Source organism: Lutra lutra, chromosome 7 (assembly GCF_902655055.1).
Source record: "Lutra lutra chromosome 7, mLutLut1.2, whole genome shotgun sequence".
NCBI classification, from domain to species: domain Eukaryota; kingdom Metazoa; phylum Chordata; class Mammalia; order Carnivora; family Mustelidae; genus Lutra; species Lutra lutra.
The window spans coordinates 119,028,030-119,042,232 of record NC_062284.1 but is presented as its reverse complement, the minus strand read 5'-3'; the positions used below and the strand labels follow the sequence as shown (position 1 = coordinate 119,042,232).

General features: G+C 40.4%; 1 protein-coding gene across 5 annotated transcripts in view; it reads right to left on the bottom strand.

Annotated features, from left to right (window-relative positions):
- The window catches only part of EFCAB11 (EF-hand calcium binding domain 11), a 146,837-nt gene that overhangs the window by 25,630 nt on the left and 107,004 nt on the right, over positions 1–14,203 (bottom strand). Inside the window, exon 5 of one of the 5 annotated variants that reach the window (XM_047738309.1) lies at positions 7,823–7,998. The exons of 3 other annotated variants lie outside the window; for them this stretch is intronic. In XM_047738309.1, coding sequence (XP_047594265.1) covers positions 7,860–7,998 — 139 coding nt within the window. In that variant the 3' untranslated portion in view covers positions 7,823–7,859. Of the gene's footprint in view, positions 1–7,822; positions 7,999–14,203 lie in introns of those variants that run through there. One more of the 5 variants, XM_047738303.1, reaches the window with a different exon arrangement.

Genomic DNA, 14,203 nt, shown 5'->3' with positions numbered 1-14,203 from the left:
TTTTCTAGGGTTTTATTAACATCTTTCTAGAGCTTTCTCCAAAGCATTTGGGAAGTCCTGACACTAAGGAAACAAAGAAACTGAAGGAAATGTAAATGTGGAATTTTCCAACAAAATACTATTTGCATGCCTCTTGCCTTTTTACACTGTCTCCAGTGGCTCTCTGCTTGTTCCCAGTGGTCGCACTACCGCTTTGCTGATCTTTCCATCCCCAGGACACTGCATTATTTGGGTCCTTGCCATTCTCCCCTCGCTACCATAACAATTCTGCACACCCAACCTCGCTCTCCACAGCACCGTCAAGACAGATGACATCATGTATTTCCCTCAGAAAAGCTATGAGAAGACTCCCATTCTGCCCACATCATATAGTTAACTCCCTCACTCAAGTCTCAAAGCTACTGCGACCTCTATTTCCAGCCTTATTTCCAATATTATTTCCTTATCTCCAAACCCCAGCCTCTTATTTGTTCATTCTTAATTTCTGTGCACCACCCTAGGTCCCGAGGGTGCAGAAATAAGTAACATCTGTGTGGTGGTTAATTTTATGTATCCACTTGGCTGGGATGCTCAGCGGTTTGGTCAAACACCAGTCTAGATGTTGGTGAGAAGAAAATTTGTAGATGTGATTAATCTTTAAATCAGGAGACTTTGAATAAGGCAGACGGTCCTCTAATAATGTGGGTGGGCCTCATCCAATCAGTTAAAGGCCTTCCTTATGAGCAAAGTTTCTGGAAGAAGAAGCAATTCTTCTTCAAGACTACAACATAGGAAAAAAAAAAAAAGACTACAACATAGAAACCTTGGTTGACTCTCTAATATGCTGCCTGCCCTGTAGACTTTGGACTTGCCCGCATCCCCAATTGTGTGAGCCAGTTCCTTAAAATGAATCTCTCTCCCGCTACGTGCATATGCCCTGTTGTTTCTGTTTTTCTGGAGAACTCTAATACCATATGGCACCTACACTTATGGAACTCAGAGGCTAATCCAGGGAATAGGAATATAACCAAATAATTAAATCCAACTTGGAGGGTACCACGAGCTCTTCCACCATAAATGATGAAAAAAAATTTTTTTTAATGGCAGGGGTGCGGGGCGCCTGGGTGGCTCAGTGGGTTAAGCCGCTGCCTTCGGCTCGGGTCATGATCTCAGGGTCCTGGGATCGAGTCCCGCGTCGGGCTCTGCTTGGCAGGGAGCCTGCTTCCCTTCCTCTCTCTCTGCCTGCCTCTCTGCCTACTTGTGATCTCTGTCTGTCAAATAAATAAATAAAATCTTTAAAAAAAAATAATAAAATAAATGGCAGGGGTGCCTGGGTGGCTTAGTTGGTTAAGTGTTTGCCTTTGGCTCAAGTCATGATCTCAGGGTCTTGGGTTGAGCCCTGCATCCAGCTCCACTGCTTTTCCCTGAGAGCCTCCCCCCCAGTTTGTGTACACTCTCTCTCAAATAAATAAAATCTTTTAAAAAATGACTTTCAGAGATGGAACAGACACCAAGACCTATGATCTCTGAGAAGAAAAACAAGTGAGGAGCACCCCATCACAACCCTGGCTTTCTGTCTAGAGGTACTATCTAGATCAAGGCACAGGGAAGGGAAGGAAACTCAAGCAGGGGATGGTTGTCTAGCTGAGACGAGATGAGAAGCATATCATTTTTTTGACACTCTTTCCTCTACATGACAAAATTACTTCCAGCAATAATCATGTAATAATCAGTAAATATCATTGTTTTCTTGATTAATTCTCTGGTTTTAAAACAAACTGTTAACAATGCAAAAAAGAATCAATATCACTTTATGAAATATTATTCAAATTTAGTAAAACAGTTCAGGTATACATTAAAATTTATGCTTAACAAACATAAGTATGATGCCTTACATTCCACACTGTTTCGCCATTCCACATTTTAAACACAAATTTCAACGCTTAAGTGGACACATAAAATGACAGATTTTAATAACTCAAATTGTTTATCTTCACAGCTATGTGCTGTCATTGCTGGCAGCAAATCCATTTTTAAACATGGGAGTTTCTTGTAGCACGGGATGACAGAAACACAAACCATCGTTGAAGCCAGTTCAGATTCTGAACTGTGCTAAGCTAAGCAGACTCTCAAAAGGAACACATGTAGCTGTTTACTAGAGGGAAGAAGCAACAACGTGTGATGTAAAATTTCCATATGGATCCTTAAAACTCAAAAGGAACCTGGGTAGCTGTTTAGAACATAAGCCAACAAAAACCCTACCTCCCACCCCCCACCCCTACCCTAGGAGTATTTTATCATTAATTAGTCAGAATTGCACAGACATGGTGATAATTAAAAGACAGACTTTTAGTCATTTCTGTAATTGTTTTAAAATTCTGTTCAGACAGCATTCCTCCACATTTCCAGCACCTAGGTTGGATTGGTCCCTCCACCCTGCATTTGGTACCCCACTAGTTGGGGGGCCAAAGGTCTGAAATCTGTGGGGTAGAGTACAGCAGGGAAGGAGCTATGCAGAAAAACAGCTCCAGAAATCATGGGTCTCCCTTGAGTCTAGCTGAGTACCCTGTGGACATGAAGCAATGCTAAGCAATGATAGCACAGAGCTATGAAGATAGAGAAACGGGACGAGGGTAGGAAGCCAATGACTTGGGAAAGGAATCTACAGGGGTGGGACGGCTGAACCACCTCCGGGCCACACAGGGCTTGCACATGTTGAGGTTCCCACTAGTGAGAGTGGCGAGCTCTCAATGGACACTTTGGTTACTGAGCAGAAGCCAGAAAGGCCATACCTCAGGAAGAGGGCTAACTTAGTAGCAAAGCTTATAATGAGGCCCCTTGAAAATCAAACAGATTTACAAGTAAATTTAAAACCTGCCAGAACAAATCTCAATACTCTTTAAAAGAAGACATCTAAACCTTGACTCTCAACATCATGACATTCATATTGTGTTAGACAGCGTTTCTAGGAATGGCACCCCAAGATTCCATATTCCCTAGTCCCCAGAACCTATGGATATGAGGTGATATGCCATGATTATTATATTATCCAGCTGAGATAATTCCAGTTTGACTTAATCTAATCACATGAGCTCTTAAAAGCAGAGAGCTTTCTCCAGCTGGAAGCAAAAGAGGAGGTCAGAGAGACCCAAAGCACAAGAAGGATCTAAGACACCACTGCTACTCTGAAGGTTGAGAGGACCACATGAAAAGGAGTGTAGGTGTCCTCTAGGAGGAGACCCTGGCTGCCAGCTGGAAAGTAAATGAGGCTCTCCAACCTACAGCCACAAGGACGTGGATTCTACCGACAGCCTGAATGCACTTAGAATCAGATTCTTCCCATGAACTTCCAGGTAACAGCCCAGCCTGGCCAACACCTTGATTTTGGCCTTCTGAGACCCTGGGCAAAGAACTCAATGGAACACACCAGACTTACAACTTATGGAGCTGTGAGGTAAAAACAGGCGTTCTTTTAAGCTGTGTGAGCTTGTAGTAAGTTGCCATACAGCAATAGAAAACTAATAAAGTAATGCTAGAATCAAATCAAAACATTACTATACATGCTTAGAAACAGGAAAATGTGATCCTTAAGCAGGAGTAAAGTCAGTCAATAAAACAGAACCAGAAACAACAAAGATCACAGAATCAGTAGACACAAACATTTTTTTTTAATTTTTTTTTTAAAGATTTTATTTATTTATTTGACAGAGAGAAATCACAAGTAGGCAGAGAGGCAGGCAGAGAGAGAGGAGGAAGCAGGCTCCCTGCTGAGCAGAAAGCCCGACGCGGGGCTCGAACCCAGGACCTGGGATCATGACCTGAGCCGAAGGCAGCAGCTTAACCCACTGAGCCACCCAGGCGCCCCCACAAACATTTAATTGTAAGTATGCTCCATGACTTTTCTTTCTTTCTTTCTTTTTTTTTTTTTTGACTTTTCTTTTTTAAAACATGAAGAGAATGAAGAGAAAAATGGAAGATACAAAAATGAGCCAAAATGGAACTTCTGGAGATGAAAAGCGTAATACCTGAAGTTAAGTAATTCATGGGATGGGAACTACATCAGATTAGATCTTGCAAAAGAAAACTTCTGTGAACTTAAATAAAGCAATAGAATCTTTCCAAACTGAGTCTGGAAAAAAAGGCTGAAAGAGAAATGGAAAGGCCATCAGTGGCTTGTGGGGGAATACTGAGTGGTCTAACACATGTAACTGGAGTGCCACAACATAGAAGAAAACGTTTTTTAAAGAATGATGGCCAAATTTGTCCAAATTTGATGAAAACTAAAATCCCACAGGTCCAAGAAGCTAAACAAACGTTAAGCAGGATAAATAAGGAATACTATAAAATGGAATACCCTAACCAAAATGTTTAAAACAAGGAAAACAAAAGCTGAAAAGCAGTCAGAGAAAAAGACACATGTTCAGAGAAATAAATATACAAAAATTACCACTGACTTCTCATCTGAAACAATGGAAACCAGTTAGAATGACAACTTTAAAGTGCTGAAAGAAAATATCCTTCAAAAACAAAAGTACAATTTAAAAATTTTCAAACAGGGGCATCTGGGTGGCTCAGTTTGTTAAGTATCTACCTTCAGCTCAGGTCATGATCCCAAGATCCTGGGATCGAGGCCCACATCAGGCTCCCTGCTCCTTGAGGATCCTACTTCTCCCTCTCTGCCTGCCTGCCACTCCCCCTGCTTGCATGCACTCTCTCTCTCTGTCAAAAAAATAAATAAAATCTTTAAAAATGTTTTTCAAACAGAAGCTGAAAAAATTTTTCACCAGTAGACATGAACTACTAGAAACTTTAAGGAAGCTCTTTGGGCTTAAGAAAAATAACACAAAATGGAAAATTGGATCTACACATACAAAAGAAGAGAGCTGTAAATAAAGGTAAGAAAGGAGGAAAAAAGAAAACTCAGGACAAATAGAAGAAAGAGAAAATATGAAAATGGTAGGCTTACATCCAACCATATGGATAGTTACATTAAATGTAAATATGGTAAACATTCTAATTGAAAGGCAGAGATTGCCAGGCTGAATGAAAAAGCAGACTCAAGGGGCGCCTGGGTGGCTCAGTGGGTTAAGGCCTCTGCCTTTTGCTCCAGTCATGATCCCAGGGTCCGGGGATCGAGCCCCGCATTGGGCTCTCTGCTCAGCTGGAAGCCTGCTTCCCCCCACCTCTCTGCCTGCCTCTCTGCCTACTCGTGATCTCTGTCTGTCAAATAAATAAATAAAATCTTAAAAAAAAAAAAAAAGCAGACTCAACTTTACCTTATGCTTGAGAAATCTACTTTGAAAGATATAAATTAGTAGTAAAGGAATAAAAAAAAATCATAAAGAAAAGAAGTGACTATATCAATATCACTTTAGAATAAGGAATACTGCCCAGGGTTAAAGAGGTAATTCATAATGATAAGAGGGCCAACCAATTAATTAAGAGGACATAACAACCCTAAGTATATAGGTACCTGTGTATAGGTGTATACACAATGTATAGGTAATTTTATAGCTTAAAAAATACATCAAGTAAAAACTGAGATAACTAAAAGGAGAAACAGACAAACCTATTATTATAGCTGATTATTTTAATATTCCTCTCTGAGAAAATGATACAACACAGAGACAGAAAACAGTAATAAGACTAAATAACACCATTAACCAACTTGACCTTACATCTAAAGAGCCTCACTCTCAGCATCTAAAAGATTTTCACCCATTCCAACCCTCCTGGAACATTCACCAAGACATTAAAAAGAAAGTTAGAATAAAATTAAAAGGATTGAAATTAAGTAATGACATTAAATTAAAAATCAATAACACAAATATCTGGAAAATCTCTTAAATATTTGGATATTAAACAACACATTCTTTTAGTAACCCATGGGTCAAAGAAGAAAACACAAGGAGAATTAGAAACTGTTTTGAACTGAATGATAATGAATATAAGAAATTTGTGGCATGCAGTTAAAGCAATGCTTAGGCAGAAGTATAAGGTTTTAAATCTTACATCAGAAGACTAAAATCAATGATTGAAATATTTATCTTAAGAAGCTATAAAAAGAGCAAGTAAACCAAATAAGTAGAAGGAAATGAATAGTAAACCAAAATAAATAAATAGAAAAACAAAAATCACTGACCTAGAAAATGGAAAAATAATACAGAAAATGAATGAAACCAAAGAAGTTTTTAAAAAGAGCAATAAAATCGCTCGACCTCTAGCTAGGTTGATCAGAAGGGGAGAAAAAAAACCTACAAATTACCTCTATCAGGATTGACAGTGAGGCAGAGCCTACAGTCATTAAAGATATTATGAGGGTCACCTGGGTAGCTCAGTTGGTTAACTGTCTAACCTTTGGTTTAGGTCACAATCTCAGGGTCCTGGGATGGGGCCTCGTATTGGGCTCCCTGCTCAGCAGGGAATCTGCTTCTCCCTCTCCCTCTGCCCCAATTCTTCACTTGTGCTCTCTCTCTCTCCCAAATAAATAAAATCGTTAAGATATTAAGAGACTATCAAATATAGCTCGTGATAATATTTTGAACACAGATGAAATGGACAAGTTTCATTTATGTTTAGTGGTTCTTGAAAAAATGAGAGAAGAAAGTGCAATCTGAAGTAAATACGGCCAAATGTCAAAATCTGTTAAATTTAGTTGGCAGGTACCTGGGTATTTTCTGCATGCTTTGAAATGCTCCGGAACTAAAATTTTAAATTAATCAATGGAAAGTTATTTCCCAGGATCATTTCAACAATGAATACCTATCGATCATCTCTTATGTGAGAGATATTGGAGCAAGGTCCTAAGAATACAGTAGCCAATAGGCCAGACAGGTCTCTGCCTCACGGAATGCTAGTTGGGTGGGGCACACGATCAAGTACATACCAGAGATGTGTACAGGCTGTGGTAGGTGCTGTGAAAGAAATGACTCCAGGAAGAGACACTTACTAGAGGAAAGGTGGAATGTTTGCTCTATATAGGGAAGCTTGGGAATTAGGGAACGTGAGACATGCAGGATGAGAAGCAGTCGCACGTGCAGAGAGCCAGACAAAGTGAATCCCAACAAGAGGGAAGTACATAAATATGGGAGCCCTGGGTGGGAAAGAGCTAGAACATCCAGGGTAAAAAGCAGTTTGAGATGAAGCTGAAGAAGTTGGATTTTATTTGAAATGTAATAGGATGTCACGGGGGGTCTGAAGCAAAGGAGCTGGCTTGGAGGTACTTAGGTCATTATAAAGATGGATTCTCAGAATGCAGGACTGAAGGGGGAATTGCTGCAAACCTCAGGGGAGGAAGAAGGTGGCTCACCACACAGTGGTGGCCGTGGAGAGGAGACAAGTCATCTGAAGTTTGCCATTTATGACCCGAGCTGGGTGTTTAAAGACTTGAGTTCGTCATTTTTTTTCCCTAAGAACACAGTGTCCAGACAGAAAGAGCCATCCCATTCTGTACCCTGAGCATCATTACTACTCCAGTGGCCAGTGCGGTGGCCTCAAGTTACTTGCTTCGGAAGGCACTATGCCACCATCCATCTTGAGGGATGGGCTGACAAATCCTGATGCCACAACATGACCCAGATTACTCACGTTCCACTTTGTGGGGGCAAGTGGCTCAGCTCCGTGTTTGGGGCCAAAGAGGCAAGCACACCACCCCCAGACCACCAGAGCCCACTCCTGGTACCAAGTCGGGTTCAGTCAGGATCCAGTCAGGCAATCAGAAACACAAGTTATTTTAAAAGAGAAAATTTAATATAAGAAACAGGTTAGACAGATACTGGAGGGCTAAAAAGGTGAAACAGAAACAATGCAGTAAAAAAAAAAAAAAAAAAAAAAGGTTGTAGAAAATATGGTACTGTGAGTCCATGAAGCCTCACCTATAGTCAGGGCTGAAGAAACAGAGAGGAGATGGACCTAGAAAGCCTTCTAGGGTCCCAGGAAGCTGGAGCCCTGCCGTCTATGGATAGTGCTGGGGGCTGCTGCTGGTGTGCTCGAGGCTGCAGGCTGGGAACCCAGGAGCACCTGCAGGGCCAGAGGGAAGAGTGTGGACCCCCACAGAATGGAGAGTAGACAGGAAGGAGCCACTGCTTCCCCTCCGGCCATGTGGTAGTCTCTGCAGCCCTAGGAGACCCAACGGGACAAGATGCAGCTGCTCATGGAGAAAGACGGTTTCCAGAATCTTGGTTCCAGCCTCACCATAAGGAGCATAGAAGGGGATCGGGGGTTGGGGCTGAGAGACCACATACAGCTTAACAACTAACACAAAGGGCTTTTTCCGCAATCCTGTCTCATTGAAACAATTTGTTCATTTTTCATGTGCACATCACAGAAATGTCCTCATTAGCACCAGAGCTACTTTTGAGGACATGACTTTTTTTCAGGGCATGTTGTCACCTTCACATCCATGACAGCCATCTAGGGCACAGGATTTTGGAATTCCATGCCTGGTACTAACACTCCACATTTTTACCCAGAGCCACTTAGTAGCTACTTGCATCACATTATGAAGTGTTTTGTTTTGTTATAATATATATATAACCTGAGATGTATATCTGTGATCTCCAGAATGTAACTACTTACTGTATTGCTTTTGAGATGATTTTTAAGATGTCCATCGACAGGTGAATGGATAAGGAAGATGCGGTATTTATATACAATGGGATATTACTCAGCCATCAAAAAGATGAATCTGGGCGCCCTGGGTGGCTCAGTGGGTTGAAGCCTCTGCCTTCAGCTCGGTCCATGTGTTCCCAGTGTCCTAGGACGATGGCCCCACATGAGGCCCCACATCGGGCTCTCTGCTCAGCAGGGAACCTGCCTCCTCCTCTCTTCGCTTGCCTGCCTCTCTGCCTAACTTGTTGATCCTCTATCTGTCGAATAATAATAACTAATCTAAAAAAAAAAAGATGAAATCTTACCATTTGCAACGACATGGATGGAACTGGAGAGTATTACGTTAAGCAAAGTCAGTCAGTCAGACAGACAATTATCATATGGTTTCACTTGTATGTGCAATTTAAGAAACAAAACAGAGGATCCTAGAGGAAGGAAAGGAAAGATGAAATCAGAGAGAGAGACAAACCATGAGAGACTTTTAACTATAGGGAACACACTGAGCGTTGCTGGAGAGGCAGGGATGGGGATGGAGTAACTGGGTGATGGGCATTAAGGAGGGCACGGGATGGGATGAGCACTGGGTATTCTATGCAACTGATGAATCCCTGACCTCTATATTTGAAACTAATGATATGCTATATATTAACTGAATTAAATAAAATAAGCTACAACAAAAGAAAGAGGAAAAAAATGACTTTTAAAGGCTTATAATAGCCAATATCTGCAATTGTGAGTTTATCACACTGGCATAAAAACTAGAATCTGGTTTTAACTTTCTTTTCTCTCTCTATTTGCCAATTTCATCCGATGACCACTGTAAGTATCAGAACCTCACACTGTGTGAGGATGCTTTAAGCTCCAACTACTATTTGTTTTCAAAATAAGTCACAGAGAGCATGTCCGGTAGTCAGAGAGACTTTGCAACAGAATTAATTGTCTTTGTAAGAATTAATTCTCATTTTATATTCAGTCACATAAGGCAGTGCTGCTTAAATTCTCTGCAGTGAAGGACCCTTTTAAAATTTTTCCAGTCTGTTGCAAACTGATACTTTGTAAAAATTAATAAAAATGAATTACTAGAAAAACAAAATTAAAAAAAAGACATACAAGATAAAAGCTGCAATTTTGTGTTATTCATTTAACAAAGAGGAAATTACATTGTAATAAATATTGCCAGGGTAAACATAATATGCAGAAAAGAAAGAAGTATGAAATTGTGCACGTTGCTTATTTGCTAAAAGTATGCATATGTACAACTCATATATAGGCTCACTATTACACTTGTAGGTTTTTTTTTTCATCTTGAGGGAAAAAAGAATCCCCATATTAAATAGTTATAGGTATAGTTTGAATGAACAGTATATAGAAATATTTGAAGTTTTTAGTGTGGCAAATAGACTTGCTTCTTGATTAATAATTTATCTAAGATTGCCAAGACTATTTGCAGGGGAAAACGTACACCTAAACTGTTTCTGTGTTTTATTTTGATAATAATTAAGAGGAGGAGGAAGAGGAAAAGGAACAAGGAGGACGAGTAGGAGGAGGAGGAAAAAGTAGTCTCACTAAATGGGATAAGAAATTTAGAGCAATTTCAGTAAATTCAGTTTATTCACTTTTAAATTTTATTCTAAAATGAAGAAAGTGCTATTTTTTTCAGAGTTCTTTAAATACTTAAATAGAAGTCAGTTCCAGCAATGTATCCTGTAAGTTACAGTTAAATTAAATCATCTTTTGATGAAGAAATGGATTCTGGATCCATGAATTTTTAGGCATAGATCTTCCTTTGATGGAAAATAAAATTCAAAATGCTTTATCAAACTTTAAGGCATTTTGTGATAGCTTTTCACAGATGTGCAATATCATCACCCACATCATTGATAATTGTTAAATTATGGAATATGTGTCATAATAATCTGTAGAAACTGTTCTTCCAAGCTTCTAACTTTCGTTTTTGCCCTTTGATCTTATCTTGAGAAACATGTCGCATTTTCTCTTTGCATGGAAGTACTGAGATCATTAAAAGTACTGAAGAGCTTTAGCAACCCTGCTTGTCCAATTCATATCTTTAACAAGCCTGGACCAAACTGTCTTCTGGTTTTGTAGAAATGTTGAGCTGTTCTGTGGATCAAACATTGTCAAGCATTTGTTCTCTCGATTATCTTCGTACTTCAGCGTGCCATATGAGCTGTTTAAGATCTGCTTCCAAACTATCATATAGCACAAGAGAATAACCCAGAAGTTAACATAACAGTTTTTACCTAATTCATGATTTTTAGTGTGACAGTAAGCCCGTTTTTTAGCTCCCCCATTCTTCATAGCCGAGGACTCCCTCGCAAGAGAAAAAGCTCATTGATTTACACTCTGGAGTGAGCCTCTTAATCAGGGTAACAACACCAGGATGCTTTCTGCACCATCAGAACAGGCTCCTACACAAAATGTAAACTCCAAACCAGATTTGTTAACAATGTAATCCTTCACAGTATTATTTAGTTTCTGACTTAGTTTGCTTGTCAGCAATGAAGTTGAAAAAAAAGGAATCTTCTTCCTATCACCATCTTAACAGGAATACAAGTGAGATTATACTGCGAAGAAAAAATATGTTGCTAGTTTTAACTGCTTTATGAGTTAGTCTTCCATGTCATTAGCTAGTTCCTAAATACCAGAGCTAAGCACCTTGGAAGTAGTGCCTGAGCTACCTCTTTGCTGTGGATTCACCCAACATTTCCAACAAATACCTTTGATACAATCTTCACCAATGTCCTTGGCAACTGTATATGGATTTAGTCTTGGCATTTTCAAAAAAAGACAAAAATAACTTCCTTGGGGCTCCTGGGTGACTCAATCAGTTAAGCGGGAGCCTTTGGCTCCCGTCATGATCCTGGAGTCCCGGGACTGAGCCCTGCATCGGGCTCCCTGCTCAGTGGGGAATCTGCTTCTCCATCTTGTCCCTCACCTGACTCAGGCTCTCTCTCACTCGCTCTCACTCTCTCAAATAAATAAAATCTTAAAAAAAACCAAAAGTATTTCAGAAATAACCTCCAGTGGGGCTTATTTTACCTTTAATAACTTGAGGGTGAAAAATCACTAATATAAATTTTATTTCCCTAATTAATAATGTTTTTTTTTTTAAGATTTTATTTATTTGTCAGAGAGAGAGAGGAGAGAGAGCGAGCACAGGCAGACAGAATGGCAGGCAGAGGCAGAGGGAGAAGCAGGTTCCCTGACGAGCAAGGAGCCCGATGTGGGACTGGAGCCCGATGTGGGACTCGATCCCAGGACGCTGGGATCATGACCCGAGCCGAAGGCAGCTGCTTAACCAACTGAGCCACCAGGCGTCCCCCTAATTAATAATGTTAAATCATAAAATGAAAAATTGTCAAAAATTGGAACTTGTAAATATGCTATAAAAATGCTCACAGATTTTTATACACTTTCAGGTTACAAGCTGACAAACCTAATAAAATATTACATTTTACAATATGGTCCTACTGCACATGCTTACTTATTACACAACTTGTACTTTATGACTCACCATTTGAGCTTGCCAGTCCTGAAGTGGTCTACACCCTGTTCAATGAGATGAGTTTGCCATTGTGAACTTGGCCATCAGAACAATTTCAAACTGTTATCGAAGCTTCTAATGCCTCTTCTCAATTTCTATACCTAACTTGTTACGGATCAATAACAGTTCATGGACCAGCACCAACCTGTAGACCACACTTTCAGCAGTTCTGCTATAGGTATTGTGGACAAGGAACCAATGGTATTTCCTGATGAACTACAACCAGGATGTGGGATAAGGGAGGCAGATAAAGGAAAGGTATGATTCCAAGAAGACATTTGGGCAATTTTTAGCTGGAGTCAGTGGGTGAATAGTGAAGCCATTTGCTGAAATAGGGAGAAAATTGTTTGGATACATTAAGTTTGGGGTGCTAGGAATCACCCAAGTGTGTTTTTATAAATACCACAGCTAGTAAAGACCCTCACTGAGAAGGGGAGGCTGAGCAAAGACTTGAAAACGCTAGGAAGCAAGCCTTGTGTATATCCAGGGGAAGAGCACTGCTGACAGAAAGCAAAGCATATACAAAGGCCCTGAGACAGGGGTGCTTCTGGGTGTCTGAGGAAAATCCAGAAGGCAAGTGTGATGGAGCAGCACGCGCAATCAGGAGAGTTACAGATGAGGATGGGGTGGTGGTGGGAGCAGATCATGAGGGAGGAGGAACAGATCATTTCAGGCCTTGTCAACCATTCTGTAAGAACTCTGGCTTTTATGAAGTGAGATGAGAAGCCACTGGATGGTTGGGAGTAGAGTGGCGGCCAGACCTGATGCACATTTGAAAAAGATCTCTTTGGTTGAGGACAGAATCAAGAACAGATTGGGGGCAAAGGCAGAAGCAGGGAACTGGGCTGGGAGGCCCGGGTTGCTGGTGGTGACTTGGACAGGGTGCAAGAGTGAAGGTGCTGACATGACGGATGTGGGATGGAAGAAAAAGAAGGGAGCTGTGGGGTGATGCTGAGGTTTAGGGCATAAGCAACACAAATGATGGAGATACCATTCATTAAATTAAATTCATTAAAATGGAAAAATTGTAAGAGAGCAGCTTTTGGGAAAAAGATCAGAAGTTAGGTTTTGACCATGGAGATGCCTATGATTGCTGAATCCGATCAGAAAGATAGCAGAAAACCTAGAAGAGATTTAAATGTCAGTAATAGCGACTGCTGAAGTAAATTACTGTGTACTGATAAACTGCTGAAAGAAAAGCAGAATGCGATATAAAGAATGTGATACAATTATACGATTACGAAAATATGTCTACATTATACAAAAAAGTGAGTTGCAGAATGGTACGGTAGCATTTTAATAAGATTACATTTATATATAATCCACATATATAAGTATGTGCATGTATACATCAGTTTACATGCTTAGAAAAAAATCTGGATAGATACACCACAGACAGTTATTAGTATCTATCTGTGGAATGGGATTGGCAGAGGGGAGAATGGTGTGAACATTTTATTTCTATATTATTAGAAGTTTTAAATGAAGAACGTGTATTATATGTATAATATAAAAACAAAGATCGAAAAGTTTTTTTTAAAGTGTTTTGAATGCTGGTTGGTTCCTCTATAAGCAAGCACTCTCAAACACAGGCACATTTTGTTAACATTGTTCTTTAAAACAGGTAGAAATTTTCTGATTGCAGCTTTCATCTGAGGCAACAAGCAACTGGAGATGGTGGGCGCTGGGAAGAGGAAGAGTGAGCCAAGGCTACTCCAAGGGGATGAGAGGAAATGTGTCAAGGGACAGGCATGATAAAGATAGAGACTAAAACTCAAGCTGGGGCAGTACTGAGTCGCTAAGCATGTGTTTGTGTGGCCAGCTCAGGGTTTTTCAGTTTTTTAAACATGCATGCCTTTAGGCAACTTGGGAACTCTCCAGTTTGCCCCAAGCCCCACCACTCCCCACGATCTCACATGCAACCTTAAGTCATACATTTAGGTCCCTGTAGGCAGTGATTTTCACGCTCCTACGCGGACATGCTTTGAGCTCTTTGCCTGGGCTATGCCCTGCATTCAGTTCTGCCTTGTGCTGTCCTGGGCATGTGGG